The sequence below is a fragment of the Xenopus laevis genome, chromosome 6L, assembly GCF_017654675.1.
Source record: "Xenopus laevis strain J_2021 chromosome 6L, Xenopus_laevis_v10.1, whole genome shotgun sequence".
NCBI classification, from domain to species: Eukaryota; Metazoa; Chordata; class Amphibia; order Anura; family Pipidae; genus Xenopus; species Xenopus laevis.
The window spans coordinates 62,721,928-62,748,266 of record NC_054381.1 but is presented as its reverse complement, the minus strand read 5'-3'; the positions used below and the strand labels follow the sequence as shown (position 1 = coordinate 62,748,266).

General features: G+C 39.1%; 1 protein-coding gene across 2 annotated transcripts in view; it reads left to right on the top strand.

Moving 5' to 3' along the window:
• The window catches only part of adcy1.L (adenylate cyclase 1 (brain) L homeolog), a 108,012-nt gene that overhangs the window by 12,619 nt on the left and 69,054 nt on the right, over nt 1-26,339 (top strand). For both annotated transcript variants that reach the window (XM_018267550.2, XM_041566109.1), the window contains exons 2-3: nt 4,469-4,618; nt 21,189-21,307. In XM_018267550.2, the coding sequence (XP_018123039.1) occupies nt 4,469-4,618; nt 21,189-21,307 (269 nt within the window). The remainder of the gene's footprint in view (nt 1-4,468; nt 4,619-21,188; nt 21,308-26,339) is intronic.

Sequence of the window (26,339 nt, the reverse complement as noted above, 5' to 3'; positions counted from 1 at the left end):
AAATGTTTTGTCACCCATAGACTTCAATGCACTTCGGTGCATTTTCGCCATTTAGAGAATTTTCGCCAAAGAGAAATGGTCAGATTCGCAGTATTTAACTTGATAGCTGCGAGTTTTATGTTATACTTTTTATCTCTAATTTACACTGGGAGCTCATTTAACAATGCAAACAATTTCTAAATAGGTTTTGATTTCTACAATGCTGAGCCTGAAATCTTCTCTAGCCTACAGGAAAGCTGCTTTTTGGAAGGGTAATGGGGTCTGCAGTGTTAGAAATCATTGCCTTTCATTTAGCCACTACCCTCTGTGTCTCACTATATTTAATATATTTTGTATGCCGTGACTTCTGCCCCTCACTGTATAATTTATTTAGGATCTGGAATTTTTTCACCATAATTTACAACTGTGTACTGTGTTTATATATCTTTTATTATACAGGCTAATTGTATTGACACATGGGGCATTTTCTCCACAGTTTAGTTTAGCTAGTAGAGAAATGCCTGAAGCCACCCTAAATTATTGAGAGACAGTATAGGCCACTCATTGCAAACCAGTGGTTTGTTAGCCACATGTTGCTCATCAATCCATTTGATGTTACTCACAGTGGCCTCAAAGCAGGTGCTTATTTTTGAATTCCTGGCTTGCAGGCGAGTTTTTGTTGCATAAAAAAACTAACAAACTAGCAAACCTGCTATAGGCTGACAGTCCACATAGGGACTTACCAACCAATCACATCTTATATTTGGCACCCACAAAAGCTTTTCATATGCTTGTGTTGTTCTCCAACTTCTTTTACATTTGAATATGGCTCACAGGTAAAAAAAGGTTGGGGATGCCTGGTATAGGCAGTATAGGCAGTTTTGCTAAAATTCAGGACAGTATCAGCAGTTCTATTAGCCCATGGAACACCTAACAATTCAGGCAGTAGAGGTGTCAGGGAGATGTTGTTTTGGTTTCTGTCCATTGTCCTGTTGATAAACTGCTGGGGGAAAGGAAGGGAGTTAATGGAGTACTCATTGGCCATTTTTGCAGTGATCTTACTGGCATGTCTGGGATTTTTAACTTTTTTATGGTCAATGTATTCAGGGGGTGTGGCTAAAGGGTGGGAGCACTACACTCACTGTCAATGTCCCTCTTTCTTATTCTTAAATGTTCGGAGGTATGCCAGGAGGAATGACAGTTTTGTTGAATTTTGTTGGTTTCCTTCCTTATTACAAGCACGCCTGAATTAAAATCTATAACCTGAAAAACATTTTTGCCTAACTTGGTTCTGAAAGTGCAGAGGCTTTTCTGCTATACAACAATATACACATTTTTCAGTTAATTCTGGTGCTTTATGTTTGCTTAATTATTTGTACACAATGTGGAATGGAACCACACATCACCTCTCCTCCCCTGTTTTCCTTTCTGTATACCCTTTTCCCCCATCCCCTTTTTGTGTTTTTTTTTTCTTTGTGTTTGTTCAAAATTGAAAAAATAAAGAATTGATAAAAAAATTATTTCGATTACATAAGGAGCTATTATTTTTGTATACACTTTCATATAAATATACATTGTAAAATGGCAAGTTATGGCGGTATATTTCCCCTAGGTTCTTTAGTTATTCTTTATTTTATTTTGGTTTAAATTGAAATGTGTCATAGGGTTGTATCAAAACTCCCTCCTCTCCCAGGCTTTTCACTAATCTCCATGCATGCTTGTAGTAACACAATGCATTGTGACGCTGAGTTGCTATTTAAGACTAATCCACAGGTTATTTGACACTTGAACATAGTTTAAGCAATGTGCTGTGCCTTTTCTGTGATTGTGATTACAGTATAGGTATAGGACCCATTACTGGAAAGCCGTTATCCACAAATTACAGGAACATTTTTTTTCCTGCAATTAAAACACAGTGCCTTTTACTCAAACCCAAATAATCCTTACTGGAGGCAAAACAATATAATTGGATTTATTTAATGTTTAAATAATTTTTTACTAGACATCAAATATGGAGATTCAAATTACAGAAACATTTAACCCAGGTCTTGAGCATTCTGGTTAACAGGTCCCTGTTTAATATATACCTGTATAATGTTTAATGACCTAATTTGTTCCTCATTCTGCTTTTTGGATTTCCTTTTGATACTTTTCTCATATTCTGCTGTCTTCTGGTTTAACCTTGCCTGCACTTTGACTCTTGTTGCCAGTACCTGATATCCAGACCAAGCACATGTCTACCAGCCTGACTCTTGGAGCGTTAGTTACTTCATATCAGCATTTGCCACTGCTCTCATACCTCTCTTTTACTAAATACCTTTCTGTTTACAAGTGAGGGTGTACTGTTTGATGAGTTGAAAAAATAAGATTTCAAGTTCTTGGTAAACTGAGTAACTAAAGATGAGAATGACCAAGTGATATATATGTGTGTGTGTGTATATATATATATATATATATATATATATATATATATATATATAGAGATAGATAGATATATATATATATATATATATATATATATATATATATATATATATAGAGAGAGAGATAGAGATAGATAGATAGATAGATAGATAATAAAAAAAACTATAAGGCCAAGAGACATTACTTTATTCTCATTCTCCTGGATCTTCTGCTTTTGATACTTTTGACCATTCTTTTCTAATGCAAATTCTCCATTCAATTGGTATCTGGGATCAAGTTGCATCCTGGTTCTTTTCCTACCCTACTGACCTCTCCTTCTTTGTTACTTTTGCTAACAAACCTCCTCCCCCCATTCATCTTATTGTGGGGGTGCCTGAAGGTTATGTATTTGGTCCTCTGTTGTTCTCCTTGTACACTCTCTATTTAGGCCTTTTATCTATATTTGGCCTTAAATATAACCTGTATGTCAATGAACAAATGAGGGTTTTGGCACTGAATTGCTGTGATGTTACCTGACATGTATGTATATACCTCAAAGGATGAAAACCCTAATTTGTGCTTTAAAAGAATGAAGCCTATAACTTTTTGTTTGTTCAACAACCTTCTAGTATAGCATTCAGCACTGTACCATAATCACAATTGCCTAAAACATCCTAATACAAGCATGAAATTATATTAATATGATAACTTCTCAGAATACAGTGTAGCATTCAGTCCAGATATTATGGTGCTGAAGGGTAGAAGTTTGGCATAGGAGATATTGAGTCTTTACTAGAGGACTCTGTATTCTAATCAATGTATGACCACATCTGACATCAAGCAAATATCATGTTTAGAATAAGATCTTTCAAATAATGAACATATTCCAGTCTGCTTTACTTATTTACCAGTTGGAGCAATGTATGGCTTAGTGTTCATTTGTGACAGTTTCCACATTTTCCCAGGATTAAGCCAGATCACTGCATGTAATGTGTTTTACGTGTAGTGATCTGAAAGTTTGTGAATGACAAGGCATTTTGATGAGATTTGTCATTCTCAGGTAGCACTGATTACCCTTAGGTGTCAAATTTAATTCTGTGCGATTGCACCTAGGTGGAGATTTGCCCCTTTTTGCCTGCAATTTGTTGAAGCAAGTTGATAATCAAGTTTATGCCAGTTGCCATTTCTCCGATTTTTGAAAATGAATGGAAACGTGATTTATATATGTGCACAATGGTGGATAAAATAATTAAAACTCATTTTTATTATTCACAGAGGCAGAGAATGAGGGAAGTATAGTATAGTCGCCATTAGAAAAAAACAGGTAAAACAGATTTGTAACATTTTACTGTATAATAACAGCTACCCTACAGATGCATTAGCTGTATGGTTGCCTGGATGTCACTGCTTTATTCTGTTTCACAAATCAGAACATAACAGGTTGGTGGAAATTTCTGTGCAAAGTTGTGGAATAGAGTTCAACCACAGTTGCACTGTGCATCCCATTCTTCTTGGCCATGCTGTTGTACAATTGCACAGGATTGGTTGCAATTTTAGGTTGGGCTGCAAAGACGCACAAGGTCCAATTAAATTTTACAAGAAAAACTTATCTTACAGGTTTTCATGTTAGAACTCAAATAAGGTCTATAGAGAAATTTGGAATGGAATTATGAGATAACGTTTTCCTCATCAAATTGAATCTTGATAGCAAATATTACAGGACGTGGGAAATTAAAACAAAGTGTTTTTATCAATATGCTCCTGAATATGAAAAATGTTGTGCCATTTTTTTATCCGAAGTATGCATTTTGCTATATATATATATATATATATATATATATATATATATATATTTTTCTCTGTAATGAGAAAACAGTACCATGTACTTGATTCTGAATGAGCAGCATGAATCAATGTTTGTGGCACAACTAGGCTATTGGGTTTATTTAATGTTTTTAAGTAGATTTGTGGTTAAGTGATCCAATTCCCAGGCATTGTGGAGTATTAGTCCTATACCTATATACAGTATATTTCACTATAACAATTATTTCTATTAAGCATTAACATGCCTTCTCTGTTTCAACAGCTTGTGGTCAATGCTATTCTTTTTGTCAGTGTAAATTTGTCGGGGGTCTTCGTGAGAATTTTAACAGAAAGGGCCCAACGAAACGCATTCCTACAGGCCAGAAACTGCATAGAGGACAGGCTGAGGCTGGAGGATGAAAATGAAAAACAGGTTAGTTAAACATTTGTCAGTTTTTACAAAATAAACCATAACTCATCTCTTCAATTTCATGCATTTTATATACTGAAATATTTCTATATTCTTTGATAAATGTACAACTGTCTCCTCATTAAAGAGATTTTTTTTTTCACAGTTCCGGGTCTCAGTATGTAAAATATTCTTGTGCGTTTAGAAGACCTGGTCAAACAAAAGTCACATTGTAAAGCAGTGCTTAGAATTGCTATACATTATGCCATGCACAGAATATGAAGTCATAAAAAAAAGGCATTTAATGGAAGCATTAGGAAGAAAGAACCTTGTCATCCAAAGAGCTGCTGCACATGGAAGATTTATAGACAGGTTGACGTACATGTAGGCTTCAGTGTTGCACTTGGTTGAACATGATGTAACATGACCCACTTTTCTATTTTCGTGAATCATGGTAGTTTTCCCTGCTGAGCCATAATGTGATATTAAAACTTGTATTTGTAGAAACCTATGGGGTAATGTAATATTTACATCTAGTAACTTGTGGCAAATAACTGGATATAGATTTTTATTTAATAGATTATTTAAAAGATGGTTGCTATTGGTTACTAGACTGCTTTAAAATGTATATTTTATTTTGCTAATGGTAAGTATTGATATGCTAATTTGGGTGAGGTATTTTTGGGATGTGCATTTAACTGTGTGGTATAAAAAGGCTTTTGATTCACGGAGAAGCATCTAAGGGCACAATGTAAATAGCACAAATGCAACAAATTACCACAATTACATTGGAATATAGGGGAAAATGCTGATAGGTCAGGTGTAATGGAGAGACAGTAAAATACCTCTATTAGCGATGATTAGCTTGCAGCCTTAAGGGCAATGGCTAACAGGGAGATTTAGGAAGATTTATTGCTCAAGACTCCTTTTGCGTGGCCGCAGGCGACAGGGATCCTGAAAATGCCTCTCCATTGCCAGTAATTAAAATTGCTGACAGTATGTCCAACTTATTACTAAATCACCCGAAGTTTCCTACGCAGAGCGATTTAGCAACAAGTTGGACATACCACCAGAGATTTCAATTACCGGTAATGGAGAGGCATTTTCGGGAGATTTGTCACCCACGGCTACACATAAAAAATCACAGGTGACAAATCTTTCAAAATCTCTCCATCTACCACCACCCTTAAAGCAGTGGCCGACGGGGAGATTTTGAAAGATTCGGAACTCTGATGTCGCTCGAAGTTTCCTCGTGAGGCAACTTCACTTCGAAGCGATACGTATGCCGTCCTGTAGAGGATTCACATTCTTTCTGGCGGGAAGGCATTTGGGGAGATTAGTCGTCCGCACTAGAAAAGATTTGACGCTGGGCAACTAATCTCTCCGTCCGCCACCACCCTAATGCTGTAGAATTACAAGTAACTTCAACTGTCTTCTGTGTTTTAGAGTTGTAGATTTGCAGCAGATGCCAAAGTGACCCATTTGTTCAAACAGTCTGTTTCCAAAGGTTTATTTAGAGGTTAATCAAGCAGATCCATATGCCAGAACTTGAAGGGATATTTAAGCTGTCCAGCCATTCAAACCCCTTTTATCTTACCATGGCCTTTGGCTATTACAGTATAGGAAACTGGAACTGTAATACGATGTACATCTGTCATGCTTTGAGCATACTAATAATGTTTTACATGGTCTGTTTTTTCCATAAATGGCTATTTCTCATCAGCTAACCACCCCCGCCTGCCTATGCATTACTATCTTGAGATCCTGGGGTGGCTTTACTACATAGGTGCTAAACTGCACCAATGAAGTTGCCCATTGTAATTAATCAGATCACTTTTTCTATCTTCTAACATATTTGCCTATTTGCTGCCCATGGTGCCACTTGAGGAAAGATTATCATGATCTCATCACCTTTCAAAGAAGGGAACTATGGGACAATGGAGGGAAGCAAATAAGCAATTACTCCAACTACTCCATGATGTTGGTTTCCAAAAGTGTCAGCATACTGTAGCTCTTAATCCTATAGCTATGTTTTATACATATTTTGACACATGCTGGGAATCTCATATCTCTGTCTCTGGACACTGATTTTATGCAATGGGGCCTGGCTCACAGATAACATTCTAGTTTATCCAACAAATGTTCAATTGGGTTCAAAGGTTTATTATTACTAGTTCAGCAATTCTGTACAGACCTATGCAAATTATACTTTATTTCCAAAATAAAAAAGGCCTTTCACAAATTGATGCTACAGTTTAATTGGGCCAAAGAGCCTTATTCTAAACTATAAAAATCATAGTCCAGCAAACTTTAGCAAGCAGGAAGGCAACTTTTTCCAGCCATAACCAAACCTAGACTCCAGAACTGAGGTCCACAACCTTTTCTACCTGTGAGCCACATTTAATTGTGAAAAGGGTTGGGGAGCAACACAAGCATGAAAAAATTCATGGGGGTGCCAAGTACATATTTGGTAAGTCCTATATAGGTCTAAAGAAGGCTTTGTTTTGTAGTACAACTGTTTTTTTAGCAACTAAAGCTTGCCTCCAAGCCAGGAATTCAAAAATAAGGACTTAATATTTCTTCTGCTGACCACTTCCATATAAAAGAACTTGCAATTGTAATGCACTCAATATTTCAGTACTTGGCAGTCTTTTTCTGAGATTTTACATGGCCAACCACTGTGTGACTGACCTGTTTATCCTCCATGATGTCTATGTTTGCAACTGGGGAAGCTTTAGCAAAGCAGACATTTTATAAACTGTTTGTTGCATTATATAAGGCCACAATGCTGCTGGAAATTACTTAACTGTATGCTTAGTTGTGACCCTGTGTTGATGTTGATTAAAAAGCCAATTCCCGATACTTTTCAAGCCTATTGCAGATACACCATGCATAACAAAAAAGTAAAAATGGTGTATTTCTTTATTAAGCTGAATATTCATTGTTGGTGCAAATTTATTCCATGTAAAATTCTAGCATAGAAGGCAGTGATTGCTTGAAAATGCCATGTAAAAAACTGTGATCATGCATCACCACTTTTTTGTACCAACAAAATTTAGTTGCTATGTGAATTTTTCCCATTGACCTGCATGGGTTACAACATACAGTAAATATAACAGCATGAAATTATGATGTTTAATATGGTGTTATAAAAGAAAATACACAGCTTTATAATTATGCCATTTATTTTATTTATTTTACAATGCCTTTATACTGTTTTTCTGTCATAAATAATCTGGCACAACATGATAAATAGGCCCCATAGTGTGATTGTGTATTTGTATGTATGAATTTATAGATATGTATAAAATATATTGCACTGAATAGATTAGGTTTGGGATTCCGTTGAATTGCAGCACTTTTAAAGGATTTAAATTTGCCTAGATTGAATCCAAACCCTTGGGGGGTTATTTATCAAAGGTCAAGTTTGTGAGTTTTCTTATACCTCGAATTAACTCACTACTCGAATGTTTTCTAATTTAAGAAAAAACTCTAATGTAAAAAACATGAATCAGTGAATTTGAGGTGAAAACCCGAAATATTCTAATTAATCGAGTTTATCATGGAAAACACTGGAATTGCTCCAATTAATGAAGGCTATTAACATCTTCAAATGGTTCTAGGGACCTCTGCCATTGAATTCTACATGACCCTGACAGGTTTTAGCTGGAGTATTTTCGAATTCGAGCTATTTCCAGTTTCGGGGTATATTAAATCTCAAAAACATTTTTTTATAAAAACCCAAAAAAATTCAAGTTTCTTGATAAAAACCCAAAAAATTTAATTTTTTTATTGAATATTTTTTATTTTTCTCGGGTGCAGAATAGTAAATAAAGTATTGAAAATTTAAATACTGCTGAACTGTGTGCAGTTTTAATAATTTGTGATTTAAACGTAAACTGAGGCACTGGAACCAGCACTTCAATGGAAGAAAATTTGTGGATATATTCAAGTCACTTTTTGTTCTAACTGATTTAACATCCAACTAGGAATAATGCTCCATTAAACTTGTTGTTCATTGAATGGATATAATATGACGTTTCCAGGTAACAGGGCCTTTAGAAGGAGCAACCACAGCATATAATGAACAAAAAAATAAATGCAACTAGAATGTAGCGGCTTTCTGAAAGGCTAATGTATTTTTCTACAGCCTTTTGCAAAAGTTATGCATGTACACAATTTAGAGAAGCATGATAGGTAAGGTATCTCTAGAAACCTGTTTGCCAGAAAGCTCTGAAATACAGGAAGAAGGCGATCTCTGTATTGTCTCCCGTACACTCCTTCAAACATAATTTTTATGTTTTATGATTTCCTTTTTCTCGGTAATAATAAAACAGTACCTTATACTTGATGGCAAAACAATCTTACTGGGAAACCCCAAGGTCCCAAGAATAATAGATCCCATACCTATATTTCCGTATTTCAATAGCTAAAGTTGTACTGCTGGTTTTAGCCAACTGTAATGTAAAATCTTTAAAGTTTAATTAATAATTTTCCAAGTAAAAGCTAACCTAAAAGATTTCTTGACAAGGGGACTCCTCAATTGACCCTTTGTCCTCCATTCCACTGAACCCCATTGTTACATACCTTAATGAAACATCAGGAGTCAGAAATGGGGTAAAATGGCCACAGCATGTATTCACATTTTATCAAATAAATAGTATCTTACCAGCCTCACCCCATGGCAATATTCAAAGGCAGAATTCCATAGAGATTGTTACTATGCTCTGCCATTCCTCACTGAAGACTTGAGATCAGCACTATGTCATTATACTGTATCCACCACTCAGTATTAGGCTGCCTCTACCTAAAGAGAGGATGGCCCCAAACTCTGCTATGAACTTTTGGTCTTAAATCTGCAGTGTATCGATGATAGGAAATCCAAGCAGGCTGCCCCCTAGCACAAGCAGTAGTAGCGTCTGTATCAATCAATCTACTGTGCAGTCACAGGAGAGAACAATACTCTGGCAAGGTCCTACTACTGCTGTGACAAATAAAACTTAAAATACATTATCATATATCCACTGTTTTGATCCTGAGGAAAGCAAAAAACTCATCCTGAAGACAATGCCAATTATGCCTCAAGAGGGAAAAAATTCCTTCCTCACCCCAATGGCAATTGGAAAAATTCCCTGAATCAAGCATTTGGCATTCATTTAACATGAATTAATACAATGCTGACTCTGACATTTTTTACTGTATAAAGGTACAAAAATCAAAATAAAACAGTGCATTCAAGAAATCATTGGCATTCAGTTATTAATGAATAATATGAGAACATAAAGAAGAGAAACTCCTGATATTTCACAAAATATTCAAAAAATGGGAGAGGGATGATGGGTGGAATCATGTTTCTACCTGCTCAGAAGATAAGGAAGTGAACTGCTTCTTCCCATGATATCACATCCCTCTATTTCTCCACCCGTCCAGCTTTCCCCTGCCTTAACTCATTCCTCCTCACCCAATCACAGCTACATCTGATTCTGCCTATCTGTAAATATAAACCAGTGTTATTTGGTCATTATGTCAAATTTGGTTTTGCTGGTCATTCAGATTCCTTGTTATGCAGCCCCTGCATTTATAGCTCCAGGGCTTTCCTATTTATGATTGTTAAGGACTATCATGTGTGCAGATTATGGTTGTAGATTCAACCCTCCCCTAAATGCTATATCAGTCATGTACAGTAGAAACCCTATTTTAAGTCTTTCAGGGGACCAGGAAAAATAGTGTAAAATCCGAGAAAATGAAAAATCAGGGAAATGCTTTTTGCATTATATATTGGGGGAACCACAACAAAACAGGGAAATCTTAAATGGACTATGTCATGCTTTTCATTGTATAGTTTTTATTTCTAAATTACACTGCAAATAATTCACTCTACCATATGAAATGTTCTGCTGTTTATGCTACTTAATGTAACAAAAGGAGTCACAGTGGGACTTGGATTTTTACTATTGAGTGTTATTCTCATATCTACCAGGGAGCTGTTATCTTGTGTCAGGGAGTTATCTTGTTACATTCTAATTGTTCTGTTCATAGGCTGTTGGGAGGAAGGGGGTGATATCACTTCATGCCAATTTTAAAATTAAATATTAAGGGGTCCATTTACTTAGTTCGAGTGAAGGAATAGAGGAAAAAAACGTCGACCACCTAGTTCGCCACCTAAAACCTACCGAGGCCAATGTTAGACTATGGGGAAGGTCCCCATAGGCTTTCCAAGGTTTTATTGATCGAAGGAATTTAGTTCGATCGATGGATTAAAATCCTTGGAATCGTTCGATCGTACGATTATTAGGGATGTAGCGAACGGCGGAAAAAAAGTTCGCAAACATATTCGCGAACTTGCGTCAAAAATGCGAACGGTTCGCGAACGTCGCGAACCCCATAGACTTCAATGGGAAGGCGAATTTTAAAAGCTAGAAAAGACATTTCTGGCCAGAAAAATGATTTTAAAGTTGTTTAAAGGGTGCAACGACCTGGACAGTGCCATGCCAGAGGGGGATCAAGGGCAAAAATGTTTCTAAAAAATCCATTGTTGACACAGCGCTGCGTTTTGTGCTGTAAAGGGCAGAAATCACACTACATTTCTAAACCTGTGTAATAAAATGCTTTAAAATGTCCGGCGTCTACATGCCAATCAAGTCGTGTAAAGGTTACAGCCTGTTCACACGCAAAGACGAAACGCGGTGCTTACTGCAACGCAAAAAGACGCAAAGAGCTTTAATGAATGATACCGTCAAGTGAGCAAATAATAGTTTTTAATTACTAGTTGCTTGTCACCTCCAGGATGTTCGTCCTGTTGGTGGCAATATTTCTGTAGTGGTGTGTTTAGCAGTCACCGTGCTTGTGCGCACGTGCACGGTCAGGCAGAGGTAATTCAATGTACAGTGAAGTGAACCAAAAAACACTGATTCTGCAGTGTGGGCCCAGTTTTTGGTCTACTTTATTGATCACCTGCGGTGACCATAAAAGATGCGATTTTGCCACTGTTGCAGAACCCTGAAAAATTAGGCATGTGTACTTTCCTGAAAAATTATGTTTTTTTTGTCGCAGCCACTGAACCAGAAGTCCAGAAACAATATGCCATATAAATGCTGAAAATATTAATTTTTTTTTGTGGCAGCCACTGCAGCACAGAGGCCAGAAAAAATATGCCATATAAATGCAAACAATATTAATTTTTTTTTGTCGCAGCCACTGCAGCACAGAGGCCAGAAAAAATATGCCATATAAATGCAAACAATATTAATTTATTTTTGTCGCAGCCACTGAAGCACAGAGGCCGAAACAATATGCCATATAAATGCTGAAAATATTCATTTTTTTGTCACAGCAACTGAAGCACAGAGGCCAGAAAAAATATGCCATATAAATGCTGAAAATATTCTGTTTTTTTGGTCGCAGCCACTGAAGCACAGAGGCCAGAAAAAATATGCCATATAAATGCTGAAAATATTAATTTTTTTGTCACAGCCACTGAAGCACAGAGGCCAGAAAAAATATGCCATATAAATGCTGAAAATATTCTGTTTTTTTTGGTCGCAGCCACTGAAGCACAGAGGCCAGAAAAAATATGCCATATAAATGCTGAAAATTTTCATTTATTTTTGTCGCAGCCACTGAAGCACAGAGGCCGAAACAATATGCCATATAAATGCTGAAAATATTCATTTTTTTGTCACAGCCACTGAAGCACAGAGGCCAGAAAAAATATGCCATATAAATGCTGAAAATATTCTGTTTTTTTTGGTCGCAGCCACTGCAGCACAGAGGCCAGAAAAAATATGCCATATAAATGCAAACAATATTAATTTTTTTTTGTCGCAGCCACTGCAGCACAGAGGCCAGAAAAAATATGCCATATAAATGCTGAAAATATTCATTTTTTTTGTCACAGCCACTGAAGCACAGAGGCCAGAAAAAATATGCCATATAAATGCTGAAAATATTCTGTTTTTTTTGGTCGCAGCCACTGAAGCACAGAGGCCAGAAAAACTCAGGATTTACCTGGATTCAAATTAAACCAGTAGGGTTTGCACCCTAGTTTGTAACGGTGGTGGAGGGAGGAGGACGCTAAAGGACAGCTGTATGTGGAGTCATGAGGCGTGCAGAGAAGGACAGCTGCATGGGGAGTCAGAATCAGAAACTCAGAACAAGTCTTCCGGCGTGCAGTAACCCTCCGAGATCCACCCCTCATTCATTTTAATAAAGGTCAGGTAATCCACACTTTTGTGACCTAGGCGAGTTCTCTTCTCAGTTACAATCCCTCCTGCTGCACTGAAGGTCCTTTCTGAGAGGACACTTGAGGCGGGGCAAGACAAGAGGTTCATGGCAAATTGTGACAGCTCTGGCCACAGATCAAGCCTGCGCACCCAGTAGTCCAGGGGTTCATCGCTCCTCAGAGTGTCGATATCTGCAGTTAATGCCAGGTAGTCCGCTACCTGCCGGTCGAGGCGTTCTTTGAGGGTGGATCCCGAAGGGTTCTGCCGCTGCCTTGGACTGAAAAACATTTGCATGTCTGACGTTACAGAGTGGCCAAAGTGCTTTGTCCTTGCAGGTGCGCTCGTGGCAGGATTACTGGCACCTCTGCCCCTGGAATGTTGATGAGTTCCTGAAGTGACATCACCCTTAAAAGCATTGTACAACATGTTTTGCAGGCTGGTTTGTAAATGCAGCATCCTTTCAGACTTGTGGTATGTTGGTAACATTTCTGCCACTTTATGCTTGTACCGAGGGTCTAGTAGAGTCGCGACCCAGTACAGGTCCTTCTCCTTAAGCCTCTTGATACGGGGGTCCTTCAACAGGCATGACAGCATGAAAGACCCCATTCTCACAAGGTTGGATGCAGAGGTATCCATCTCCGCTTCCTCGTTATCAAGGACTGCATCATCCACGGTCTCCTCCCCCCAGCCACGTACAAGACCAGGGGTCCCCAAAAGGTCACCACTAGCCCCCTGGGAAGCCTGCTCCTGTTGGTCCTCCTCCTCCACAAAGCCACCTTCCTCCTCTGACTCCACTTCTGACACCTCTCCCTGCGTTGCAGCAGGTGCCTGGGTTCGTTCTGGTGATTCCGACCAGAAATCGTGCGCTTCCTGCTCCTCGTCACGCTGGTCTACAGCCTCATCTGTCACTCGTCGCACGGCACGCTCCAGGAAGAAAGCAAAGGGTATTAGGTCGCTGATGGTGCCTTCGGTGCGACTGACCATATTTGTAACCTCTTCAAAAGGGCGCATGAGCCTGCAGGCATCGCGCATAAGCACCCAGTAACGGGGGGAAAAAATCCCCAGCTCTGCAGATCCAGTCCTACCACCCAGTTCAAACAGGTATTCATTGACGGCTCTTTGTTGTTGCAGCAGACGTTCCAACATGAGGAGCGTTGAATTCCAGCGAGTCTGGCTGTCGCAAATCAAACGCCTGACTGGCATGTTGTACCGCTGCTGAATGTCAGCAAGGCGTGCCATGGCTGTATAGGAACGTCTGAAATGGGCCGACACCTTCCTGGACTGCCTGAGAACGTCCTGGAATCCTGGGTACTTTGAGACAAAACGTTGTACTATTAAATTCAGAACATGTGCCATGCAGGGCACATGTGTTAAATTGCCCAGTGTCAGTGCTGCCAACAGATTGCTTCCATTGTCACACACCACTTTTCCGATCTTCAGTTGGTGTGGGGTCAGCCACCGATCGGCCTGTGACTGCAGAGATGACAGGAGTACAGATCCGGTATGGTTTTTGCTTTCCAGGCACGTCATCCCCAAGACAGCATGACAACGGCGTACCTGGCACGTCGAATAGCCTAGGGGGAGCTGGGGGTGCATAGGTGTGAAGGAGGAGGACCCAGCAGCAGAGGACGAAGAAGAGGAAGAAGACGAGGTAGAGAGCAAGGAGGAGTAGAGGTGGTGGCAGAACCGCGTGCAATCCGTGGCGGTGACACCAACTCCACTGTCGTTGTTGAGCCACACATTTCCTGCTTCCCAGCCATGACCAAGTTCACCCAGTGGGCAGTGTAGGTGACATACCTGCCCTGACCATGCTTGGAGGACCATGCGTCAGTAGTCATATGGACCTTTGGCCCAACACTAAGTGACAGAGATGTGGTGACTTGGCTCTGCACATGGTGGTACAGGTGTGGTATTCCCTTTTTTGAAAAAAAATTGCGGCTGGGTACCTTCCACTGCGGTGTCCCAATTGCTACAAATTTGCGGAAGGCCTCAGAGTCCACCAGCTGGTATGGTAAAAGCTGGCGGGCTAAGAGTGCAGACAAGCCAGCTGTCAGACGCCGGGCAAGGGGGTGACTCGCAGACATTGGCTTCTTACGCTCAAACATGGCCCTCACAGAAACTTGGCTGGGGGCAGATGACTGGGAATGGGAACTGGTGGTCAAGGTGGAAGGCGGAGTGGAGGGTGGTTCAGACGGGTCAAGGACAGCAGAGGTAGAGCAGTAAGATGCTGGACCAGAAGGAGGGTGGCTTTTAGTTTGCCTGTTGCCTTTGAGGTGTTGCTCCCAAAGTGCTTTGTGCTTGCCGTTCATGTGCCTTCGCATAGAAGTTGTACCTATGTGGCTGTTGGGCTTCCCAAGACTCAGTTTCTGACTGCACTCATTGCAAATTACAACGCTTTTGTCAGAGGCACACACATTAAAAAATCCCACACTGCTGACCTTTTTGAAGCTGGCAATCTGGCGGTAACAGTAGAAGTTGGCGGCGTTGGCGGCAATGGCGGGTGCGTTGGCCGGCTGACCACAGGTGCCGATACATGTTGTTGCCCTACTGTTCCCTGCGAGCTGTCCTCCCTGCTTCTTCTAAGTCTTATTCTCCTCCTGCCTCTCTGACTCTCCGTCTCTCCATCTGAACTATCCTCCTCTTGCTCTCTTCTACTGGGCACCCACAAAACATCAATCTCCTCATCATCATTCTCCTCAGATGCATCAATTTCTTCTAACAGCTCACAGAAGGAAGCAGCAGCGGGGACCTCCTCGTCATCACTCATTATGTCCATCTCTGTTGTGTTCTCTGCCAGAATTAAATCTGGTGTAACGTCCTCATCTCCTTCATCTTCTTCTGCCAATAATGGTTGCGCATCACTCAGTTCAAGAAACTCATGTGAAAATAACTCCTCTGACTCCAGTGAAGAAGGGGCGCCGGTGGTGGAGGAAGTGTTACGTGGGGTGCCCATAGCAGTGGAGGATGAGGATGTTGTGGTAAAGTTAGAAACGGTAGAGGATGGGGTGTGCTGTGTAAGCCAGTCAACTACCTCTTCAGCATTTTGGGAGTTCAGGGTCATTGCCTTTTTAAAACTGGGCAATTTCCTAGGGCCACAGGATAGCATAGCAGCACGGCCCCTAGTGCCTCTGCGTGGCGGCCTGCCTTTGCCTGGCATTATTTTTAAAACAAAAACAACAACAACTCAGGTGGTGTTTCTGGAGACGGTATTATTATTGATATTTAGACAGAATGTGAAAAAGCTCACACAGTGGTGGCAGTGGTTTGAAAATGAAGAACACACTGGGCAAATAATGCCTACAAGGTCAACGTATACACTACAGCAGTGGTGGATACGGAATATATTATTGCTGCTTGAAAAACGTCACTCAGGTGGTGTTTCTGGAGACGGTATTATTATTGATATTTAGACAGAATGTGAAAAAGCTCACACAGCTAAGTGGCAGTGGTTTGAAAATGAAGAACACACTGGGCAAATAATGCCTACAAGGTCAACGTATACACTACAGCAGTGGTGGATACGGAATATATTATTGCTGCTTGAAAAACGTCACTCAGGTGGTGTTTCTGGAGACGGTATTATTATTGATATTTAGACAGAATGTGAAAAAGCTCACACAGCTAGATGGCAGTGGTTTGAAAATGAAGAACACACTGGGCAAATAATGCCTACAAGGTCAACGTATACACTACAGCAGTGGTGGATACGGAATATATTATTGCTGCTTGAAAAACGTCACTCAGGTGGTGTTTCTGGAGACGGTATTATTATTGATATTTAGACAGAATGTGAACAAGCTCACACAGCTAGATGGCAGTGGTTTGAAAATGAAGAACACACTGGGCAAATAATGCCTACAAGGTCAACGTATACACTACAGCAGTGGTGGATACGGAATATATTATTGCTGCTTGAAAAACGTCACTCAGGTGGTGTTTCTGGAGACGGTATTATTATTGATATTTAGACAGAATGTGAAAAAGCTCACACAGCTAAGTGGCAGTGGTTTGAAAATGAAGAACACACTGGGCAAATAATGCCTACAAGGTCAACGTATACACTACAGCAGTGGTGGATACGGAATATATTATTGCTGCTTGAAAAACGTCACTCAGGTGGTGTTTCTGGAGACGGTATTATTATTGATATTTAGACAGAATGTGAAAAAGCTCACACAGCTAGATGGCAGTGGTTTGAAAATGAAGAACACACTGGGCAAATAATGCCTACAAGGTCAACGTATACACTACAGCAGTGGTGGATACGGAATATATTATTGCTGCTTGAAAAAACGTCACTCAGGTGGTGTTTCTGGAGACGGTATTATTATTGATATTTAGACAGAATGTGAAAAAGCTCACACAGCTAGATGGCCACTGGGCAAATAATGCCTGCAAGTGCACTACTATTGGTGCACTACTATGAAGAACAGCAAACAGCACTGGACACCTTAAAGAACAGTAAGATAAGTAAAATAAAAAAAAATTATATGTATATTAAAAAAAAAAAATATTCTCGGGTTGGTGCTGCTGAACTACTAGGAGCAGCACAGTAGCACACCAGTCCCACTCCCCAACACTGCTAGACTAATAGCACTTGGCTGTTAAAGTAGCAAAGTAAAACAACAAAAAAGAAAATAAAAGCAGTCCTTACAAGGACTATTGGGTTATTACAGCAGTCAGCAGATGAGATCAGAAGAGATCAGTGCCCACAGCAGGCAGCTACATACAGAGCACTGCAGTAGAAGGTAGATTACTAGCCAGCAAAGCTACCCTAAAATGTCCCTCAAATCCCTGCAGACTTCTGTCCCTCCAATACAGAGCAGTATCAAGTAGATCACTAGCCAGCAAACTTACTATCAACTGTCCCTCAAAGAAATCAGTGAAATCAGTAACAGCTCTCTCCCTACACTAGCTCTTGCAAGCACACACAGGCAGAATGAAAAAACGCTGCAGGGCTTCAGTTTATATATGGAAGGAGAGTGGTCCAGGGGGTGTGGGGGTGGTCCAGGAGGGAGAGCTTCCTGATTGGCTGCCATGTATCTGCTGGTCTGGGGTGAGAGGTCAAAAAAAAGCGCCAGGTAAGGCGAACCCAAAATGGCGAACGTCGCGCGACGTTCGCAAAGATTCGGCGAGCGCGAACAGCCGATGTTCGCGCGAACAAGTTCGCCGGCGAACAGTCCGCGACATCCCTAACGATTATTCCTTTGATCGTTCGATCGAAGGAATTGCGCTAAATCCTTCTACTTCGATATTCGAAGTCAAAGGATTTCAATTTGGCAGTCGAATATCGAGGGTTAATTAACCCTCGTTATTCGACCCTAGGTAAATTTGCCCCTAATTGTTTGCTCTTTTGAAAAATAGTTTTTAATGCAGAATTATGTGCAGCACTATTAACCGGTGCTTTTGACAGACCTTAAACATCAGGGGATATAAAATTAAGTTTTCACTGTGTTTGAAATACCAAATTAGGGTTCTGTCTTAAGCAGCTGTGATACTTGGGCACAATTAGGCTTCCCAGATCACTTGAAAATTCAGGCATAATCCACCTTAAAGGGCTGCACTAATTGCAATTTAAATGGCACATAATTAAGCAATAATCTCACTTGCTAGTAGTAGTTTTCTTTCAAATGATTCTTGGACATTCCCCCTAAATGTCCATATTCCCTAAACCCTTCTCTGTATTTGAATTTCTCCAATGTCTATTTAAAATTCTTGTCACTTTCCTGGCTTCTTTACTAAGCCTGGTCATCAAATCTGGACAATTAGTTTTCTGAAACATTGATATTAACATTTGCACCAGATCAATATCTAATTCCTACATTGATCTTTATAATCCTCAGTTTTGCTTGGGCTGATCAAAATGGCCCATTAGGATATTATTAAGCCATTTTCTGTGATGACCACTATTGCATGCACAATTAAGCTATCTTTCTATTTTCACTGATAGACTTCAACTCAAACTATTGATATTCAAAGCCTTTAAATACATAGTCAGTTTTTATTTGGTACCTTACCATGCCAACAAGAATTCCTATGTGTAGTTTAAAGATTTTTTAAATATGTGTTTTAAAGATGCATAAGGATTTCGGCAGAAGTCTTTTAAATGTCGTTGATCATTATCAAGAAACTGTTTACAATTCAGCATAGACTATTGGACTTTGCCCAAGAGCAGTGTTTTTTAGCCTTCAGTTGTGTTTGAAATCCAAACTCGCCTGTATTTGATTTCTACGTGTCAAATATAATTTATTAAAGTAGTAGGTTATGTTACTACATTAATAACCAATAATTGTGACCAAGTTAAACTGTTTGGGCACCTGTTTTGACCCATGGGTTAAGAACCCCCCCCTAGTAGAAAACATTGCCTTAAAGCATAAACAGGACAGAGAGGTTATACTGTGAAATTGTGAATATAAATATGTATTATAATCAGATGAATATTTTTTCCTCCATAAATGCTTTTGTTCTTCCTAAACTACTTAGGCCATATTACACTGTGTGCAAGGGTAAAGCATTTTACCCTTGTATATTCTTTTACCCACACAAATTAGTTACCAGCTGTTGAGATATTTCAGCGGAGGTGAGAATACTTTTCTAGTATGCCACCATCTTGGATCCAAGTCCAATAAAGTATGGCAGAATAGATATCACAAAAGAATTCTCAGCGTTGCTTATTGGGATTCAAAAAAAATATTATCTCTTCCTGCGAGTCCTGCGGTATACTTTTTATTTATTGTACATTAATTTATTTATTTGATTTTTACAAATACTCTTAATACCGGTTTAGGCTCACCCTTAAGGTTTGCTGGTCCAGGTGCGCACAGCCCCAGACCCCTCGTAAAATCACCGGATTCAGCTTCCCAAATATGTAAGGATATATTGTCTTACCCGGACTTCGCTGTGACCCAGGTGCAGCCGCCCTGGCAGAATAGATATTCTCATAGCAAGTTAAAGAGAAATTAAGACTGCATGGTTAACTGAGATACAGTAAATTGATTACTTTACTATTACTTTGTTAAACGAGGGACACAACATTTTTTGGAAGACAGTGATTGTTCTGATGCCATAAAGTTTTAATAAAAGTTTTGAACAGTAGTCAAGTAATTATTTTAACTGCTAAACGTAACTTTAGAATAATCTTCCAAAATATTTATTCAATTCCCAGTTGACGTGCAGGATAACATAAAATAATAAGAAGAGAACTTAGTCTACAAAGACTAGAATGATTTTTTTTGCACCTAAATAATAACAAAGTTACTGATATTAATACAAATAGTGCATTGATACAGGGATTTCTACTAGTGACATATTGTATCAATAATTCTGCTACAGGAGATTTGGTATTACCCTTGATAACAGTAGTTTATGTTCATGGCTCTTTTTTATAACAGAGATCTACCCATACTTGTCAATTTTTTGTGCATTACCCTATAGGGATGATTCTTAATATTGGCTGTAGAATTCACTGGGCTGTCTGTTAAGAAGATGTGTGCTCAGAGAAATGTTGCCATTTAGATTTAGTCATGCAGAAGTAGACCACATTTCTGCTCCTATATGACTTCATTATTCAATATTGGGTAGAAGAAAATGCAAGGGACACAGCAAAGTTGACTTAGTACTGCTGTGAGATTTCAAACAAAAAATGATTCACTACAACAAGTCCAGCATACTGAGACGTGCAATTTCACTGACACTCCTAACCACATCCAACATGTTGACCCCTATGAACTATGCACTATGAATCATTACTTTTATAACGATTCTGAAACTTAAGGCTGGGGTAGTAAGTTCAGTATATAAAATATGGCATTTATACCCGCATTTTCTGTTAAGATTTACTTTTCCTTCACCTAAAACTAAAACATACTTTACTACGGTAATGCACATCTTATTACATATCTGTATCTGTAGCCACTTACAAACTGGTCTTTATGTTTTGTGTGTCCATAACAATGTAAAAGAGTTCTTTTATGGCTCTAAAATTAAGTTATAAAAAGCATTCCATCTCATTTTTCTTTTTGCTCTGCCATTATCCAGAAAGGTCAGAAATAAAGGAATGCAATTTCCCATACATTCCTATTTAAACAATTTCATTTTTTGCATGGATTTGCTTTCTCTATGTAATAATTAGACAGTACCCTATCCTTTTATTTAAGCTAACATAAATCTGTGATGATAGTACAACAAATGTATTGGGGGTTTTTCTGTTTACATTTTTTATTAGTTTCAAATAACAGAAAGATCACTTATCAGAAAACAGCCAGGTCCTAAACATTCAAGATAGCAGAGTTCATATCTGTACTGTTTTACAGTTTGTCAGCAAAGTCTTATGACTTAACTATATTCAATTTCACATGTGCTTTCTTCATTAGGAACGCCTACTAATGAGCCTTTTACCAAGAAATGTTGCTATGGAAATGAAAGAAGATTTTCTGAAGCCACCAGAAAGAATTTTCCATAAAATATACATTCAGAGGCATGACAATGTTAGGTAAGGTGGATATTACTAAGTAAGAAATTTCAAAGTTTTATTCACGCTAATCACTTGTGATTCATTCACTCTTAGGCAAGTGATTCAATGTTATTATTGCTGTTAAAATTGTGGTAGTATGTAACCACAATGTCAGTTGTATTCAGTTATAAAACATAGCACACATTTCTTTAAGGTTACTCCAATTTCAGTAATATTTTCTAGAGAAACTTTAATGCTCCCTGCACTGGTTCATTCACACTTTCCTTGCCAACATAGATTCTGCATCATTAGCAAGGAAGTTGCAAAATGGCTGGAATCAGAGGTGCTAAACTTCTGTATTTTGTTTAAATCGGTAGGAAAAGTACACTAGCAGCACACAATTCCAGAATGACTGATGGCAGGAAAAAGGTTAAATTGCACCATTCAGTAATAATTGTTATGCTTTCAGCTCCATGGAGCCCTAGCTGGCCTAACCAAATAAAGTTGGATTCATAATGTGGCCTTTTTATAGTATGGACACTTTTTTCTTTAAAATCTGAGGGCTAATTGGACACAAGCACTACATTACAGATTATTCAGGGGTTGCGGAAAAAGCGAATGGGTTTGTAAATATGCTTAATGACAACTTTTTATTTCAGCTAGATCAAGAACCTACTAGAAATGACTCTCTTTTGGACCTGGTATTAACTAACAATACTGAATTCATCTCTAGCATTTGTGTGGGTGAGCATTTAGGGAATAGTGATCATAACATGGTCTAATTTGAGATTAGGTTGCAGAAACAACTCTATAAGGAGAAACTAAAACACTTTGTCTGTTTAAGGGCATCTCTACAACAAATTAACCAAGTCCGGACTGAGATACAAAATAGGCGATACAAAAAAAGTAAAAAGAGATGACCCATATAATTGCACCTTCCCATCCATGTATTGCAAAACTCCAGTGAAGTGATTCTTAAAACGTAACTTTTAATAAGACGTTAGAAACAAAGTCTAGATTGCAACATTAAAATAAAGGTTTGGTAAGGAGGCTGATAGACCAGATTACAAAAGATTAGAGGGGTGAAGTCAGGAGGCGCATTTTAGCTTTGGTTAGGTAGGCGTCTGATAGGGACATAGAATTTATAACTGGGGTAATCGGATCGGGAGGGGACCTTGGAGGGTGAAGGGGTTGGTTTATCGAACAATCCGTGGATTTGATAATCTCGATACTAGTATCTAAATACACCTGGTTTCTGAAAGAACCTAACTGAATTGAGGTCTCTGTTACCCTAATCCCTCAGCAGTTCCACCGTACACCAGAAGGGAGGGATCCTGAAGTGGGTGAAGGGGTGGCTTGATGTGGGTTATTACTTGGTGTACCTCATAGATATATAGAGTGATCAATGTGCTAAATAATAATTATTTATTTCTAACCAACCGTCACTCCTTAGTGACTTCACCCCTCTGGCATGGTGCTGAGGGACTGGCGAATTGCTAATGTGGTGCTGCTATTCAAAAAGGGATCCCGTTCTCAGTCTCAAAACTATAGACCAGTTAGTTTGACATCAGTGGCAGGAAAGCTTTTCAAAGGGGTATTAAGAGATGACATGGTAGACTTGCAAATTATAATACTATGAGTTTGTGCCAGCATGGTTTTATGCATAAACAATCTTGCCAAACAAATGTAATTGCCTTTTATGAGGGGGTAAGCAGGAATGCAATGACAGTGGATGTTATCTACTTGGACATTACAATAGCATTTGATACAGTAGCACACAGAAGATTAATGGTTAAAGGAATATTGGCCTTGAACATGGTACAGGTATGGGACCTGTTATCCAGAATGCTCTAAACCTGGGGTTTTCCGGATAATGGATATTTCTGTAATTTGGATCTTCATAGCTTAAGTCTACTAAAAATTCATGTAAACATTATATAAACCCCAAAGGCTGGTTTAGCTTCCAATAAAGGTTAATGGTAAAGATATCAAACTAAGAAGTTTGGCTCAAGTACAATGTACTGTTCTATTATTACAGAGAAAAAGGGAATTCATTTTTAATAATGTGGATTATTTGGATAACATGGAGTCTATGGGAGACAGCCTTTCAATAATTCAGAACTTTCTGGATAATGGGTTTCTGGTTAACGTATCCAATAGCTGTATTTGTAATCGGATAGAAAACTGGCTGAAGGATAGATTACAAAGAGTGGTGGTAAATGGAAAATTTTCTGATTAGACCAGTGTTTTCAGTACCACAAGGGTCTGTACATGGTCTTTTGATTTTCAACTTGTTTATTAATGACCTGGAGGTGGGCATTGAAAATGCCATTTCTATTCTTGCTGATGATACTAAATTGTGCAGAACTATAAGTTCCCTGCAGGATGTTGTCACTTTGCAGAGTGATTTGACTAGATTAGAAAACTCGGCAGCTAACTGGAAAATGAGGTTCATGTTGATAAATGAAAGGTTATGCACTTTAGTAGGACCGCCATCAGGGGCGGGAGATGGGATACAAGAGTCCCGGGCCCGGGCTTGAAGGGGGGCCCAGCAGGGCTGCACTTTCGAAAGAGCCGGGCCCCCCTTGACAGCACTGATGCAGTGTGGCCATTTCCGAAGTCCCGAACAACCAAACGTGGTGAAAAGCCGAACAGCCAAAGTTTCGAAGCGGTGAAAAGACCCGAAGCCACGAAAACAGCCGAAGCCAGACTCCCGAAGCCACGAAAAGACCCGAAGACATGAAAAAAGCCAAAGCCAAACTCCCAAAGCAGTGAAAACACCCGAAGTCACGAAAACAGCCGAGATTGAAGTCCTGAAGCAGCGAAAAAGACATGAAATTAGCCGAAATTGAAGTCCTGAAGCGGCGAAAAGACCTAAAGTCACGAAAGGAGGTGAAGTTGAAGTCCTGAAACCATGAGTTCAATTCTACTGAACACTAATTTGTTTTTTTTGTTTTTTAATTCCCTGGCCACCAATGTATTATTTTAATATTCTATAGGCCCCTGCCACCAATGTTTTTTTAAAAAAATATTCTTTGGGGCCCCAATTTTTCTGGAGAAAAGATGCTTGCAAGGGGACATGATTACTCTTTATAAGTACATTAGAGGGCATTATAGACCACTAGCAGGAGATTTATTTTTCCATAAAATGGATAATCGAGCCAGAGGCCACCCCTTTAGACTAGAGGAAAAGAACTTTCATTTGAAGCAACGTAGGTGGTTCTTCACAGTCAGGACAGTGAGGTTGTGGAATGCACTGCCGGGCAATGTTGTGATGGCTGATTCTGTTAATGCTTTTAAATGATTTCTTGGACAGACATAAGGGTATAGTGATACTAAAATCTACAATTAATATAGATATTGGTATATATAGTTTCAGTGGGTGTGTGGTGATGGGCTTCGGTCTTTTTTCAACCCAATTTAACTATGTAACTCTGGGCACCAGATTGTGGCACTGTTGTTCTGCACCACTGAGTTAGTTGCAACTTTATTTGTGCATTCAGTGAATAGTGCAATAGATACTGTTGCAAGGTAGCCCTATTTGAACAGGAATCTAAATTCTCCTTGTGCCTGCATGCAGTCCTACTTGCATATCATGAGTTAGGGGACATGTATGCAGATGATCATATGTGCACATGTATTCTTCTTAAATAACAGGCTCAAGTTGCTCTTAACATTGCACATTTCACTACCAAGAACAACTATCTGCAGTCCGTGTACAAAGAATTGTGCACTGCAAGGTGATTGGTAAGATGCATTATGTGAAATACAGTTACAATTTGCCCCGTTGTTTGCAGCATGCATCCCACACTTTTGCAGCATCCACACACTAGTGGTTGTGGATGGTAAAATCTGATCCTGAATTATATCTGTGTGTTTGATATACTGTAAAGGCCTACAACTGAGTTTATGAGAAAAGACATGTTCTGATTTCTGTAGTGCTTTTCTGATCCATTCTAAGGCTTTTATCAAAAATATTCAGATATTATATAGATAGATTAAATTTTGCATTGAGATTCAATATTAAGAGGCAGTTTATTATCAACAATTTATTTTGTATCATCCAGAGCTCAATTAGCTTTATTAAATTAGTTACATTCCGATTGCTTCTTGGATTGAAAATGTATCATGCAACGGCAAATTATAATTAATAAATTGATGTTTAATAGCCTTAGTATCCCATCAGCATCTGCTTTGCTATAACAGTCTAGATAAAACCCAGAATAGTTCCTCTCTAGCATAGGATTAGAAACCTGGCACTAGTACTGTCCGAAAACATAAGGGAGAGTAAAGGGGAACAAACTACTAAACTGGATCTACTTCTTAGTAATAAGGTAAACTTGAGTCGTGCAATTAAACAGAAAAAGAGTCAAGGCAATGAAACTACAACAGAACTGCAAACAAAACATAACCAGCTTTGTTAACTGGGCAAATGAAAAGAGAGATTTAATTTAATTGTATCAGGCAAAAGGGAGATATTGAAAGCAAATCTACTAGAAGCAATATAGCAACATTGAAGAGTAAAATAGATCTTTATGGATAAGGGCTCCCTCTATTCTGACCTTTTCCAAACCCTGTTCCTCAGATTCCCTCCTAATAAGAGCTGAAAAAATCACACACTGTATTACATAAACTGCAGTGTACACCTATAGCTGCTACTTTTGCCATTTTAAGACCAAATAGTACATATGACTATGAAGACTATGTTTTTTTTAATTACTCATATTAGATATACCAATTAGTACAGTGTAATCTAAAATATAGTTGTGATATGAATTCATCTCGAGAAACAGAAGCCATCATATATAGTTACAGATAAATTAACAGGCACAATTAGGGTTGCCACCTTTCCTCTCGACTAGCCCCAGAGGGGGCGGAACCATTACAAATCGGGAGGTGAGGGAGTGATGTAACTTGACATAACGTAGCCCGGACAGACCTTCAAAAAAACCTGGCTGTCCGGGTCAAAACCAGAGGCAACCCTAGGCACACTGCATATACTGATATATATAGGCAATGTATCTGCTGGGGAAAGTGCAGCAATATGCTGAACAGATTACCTACCAGTCAT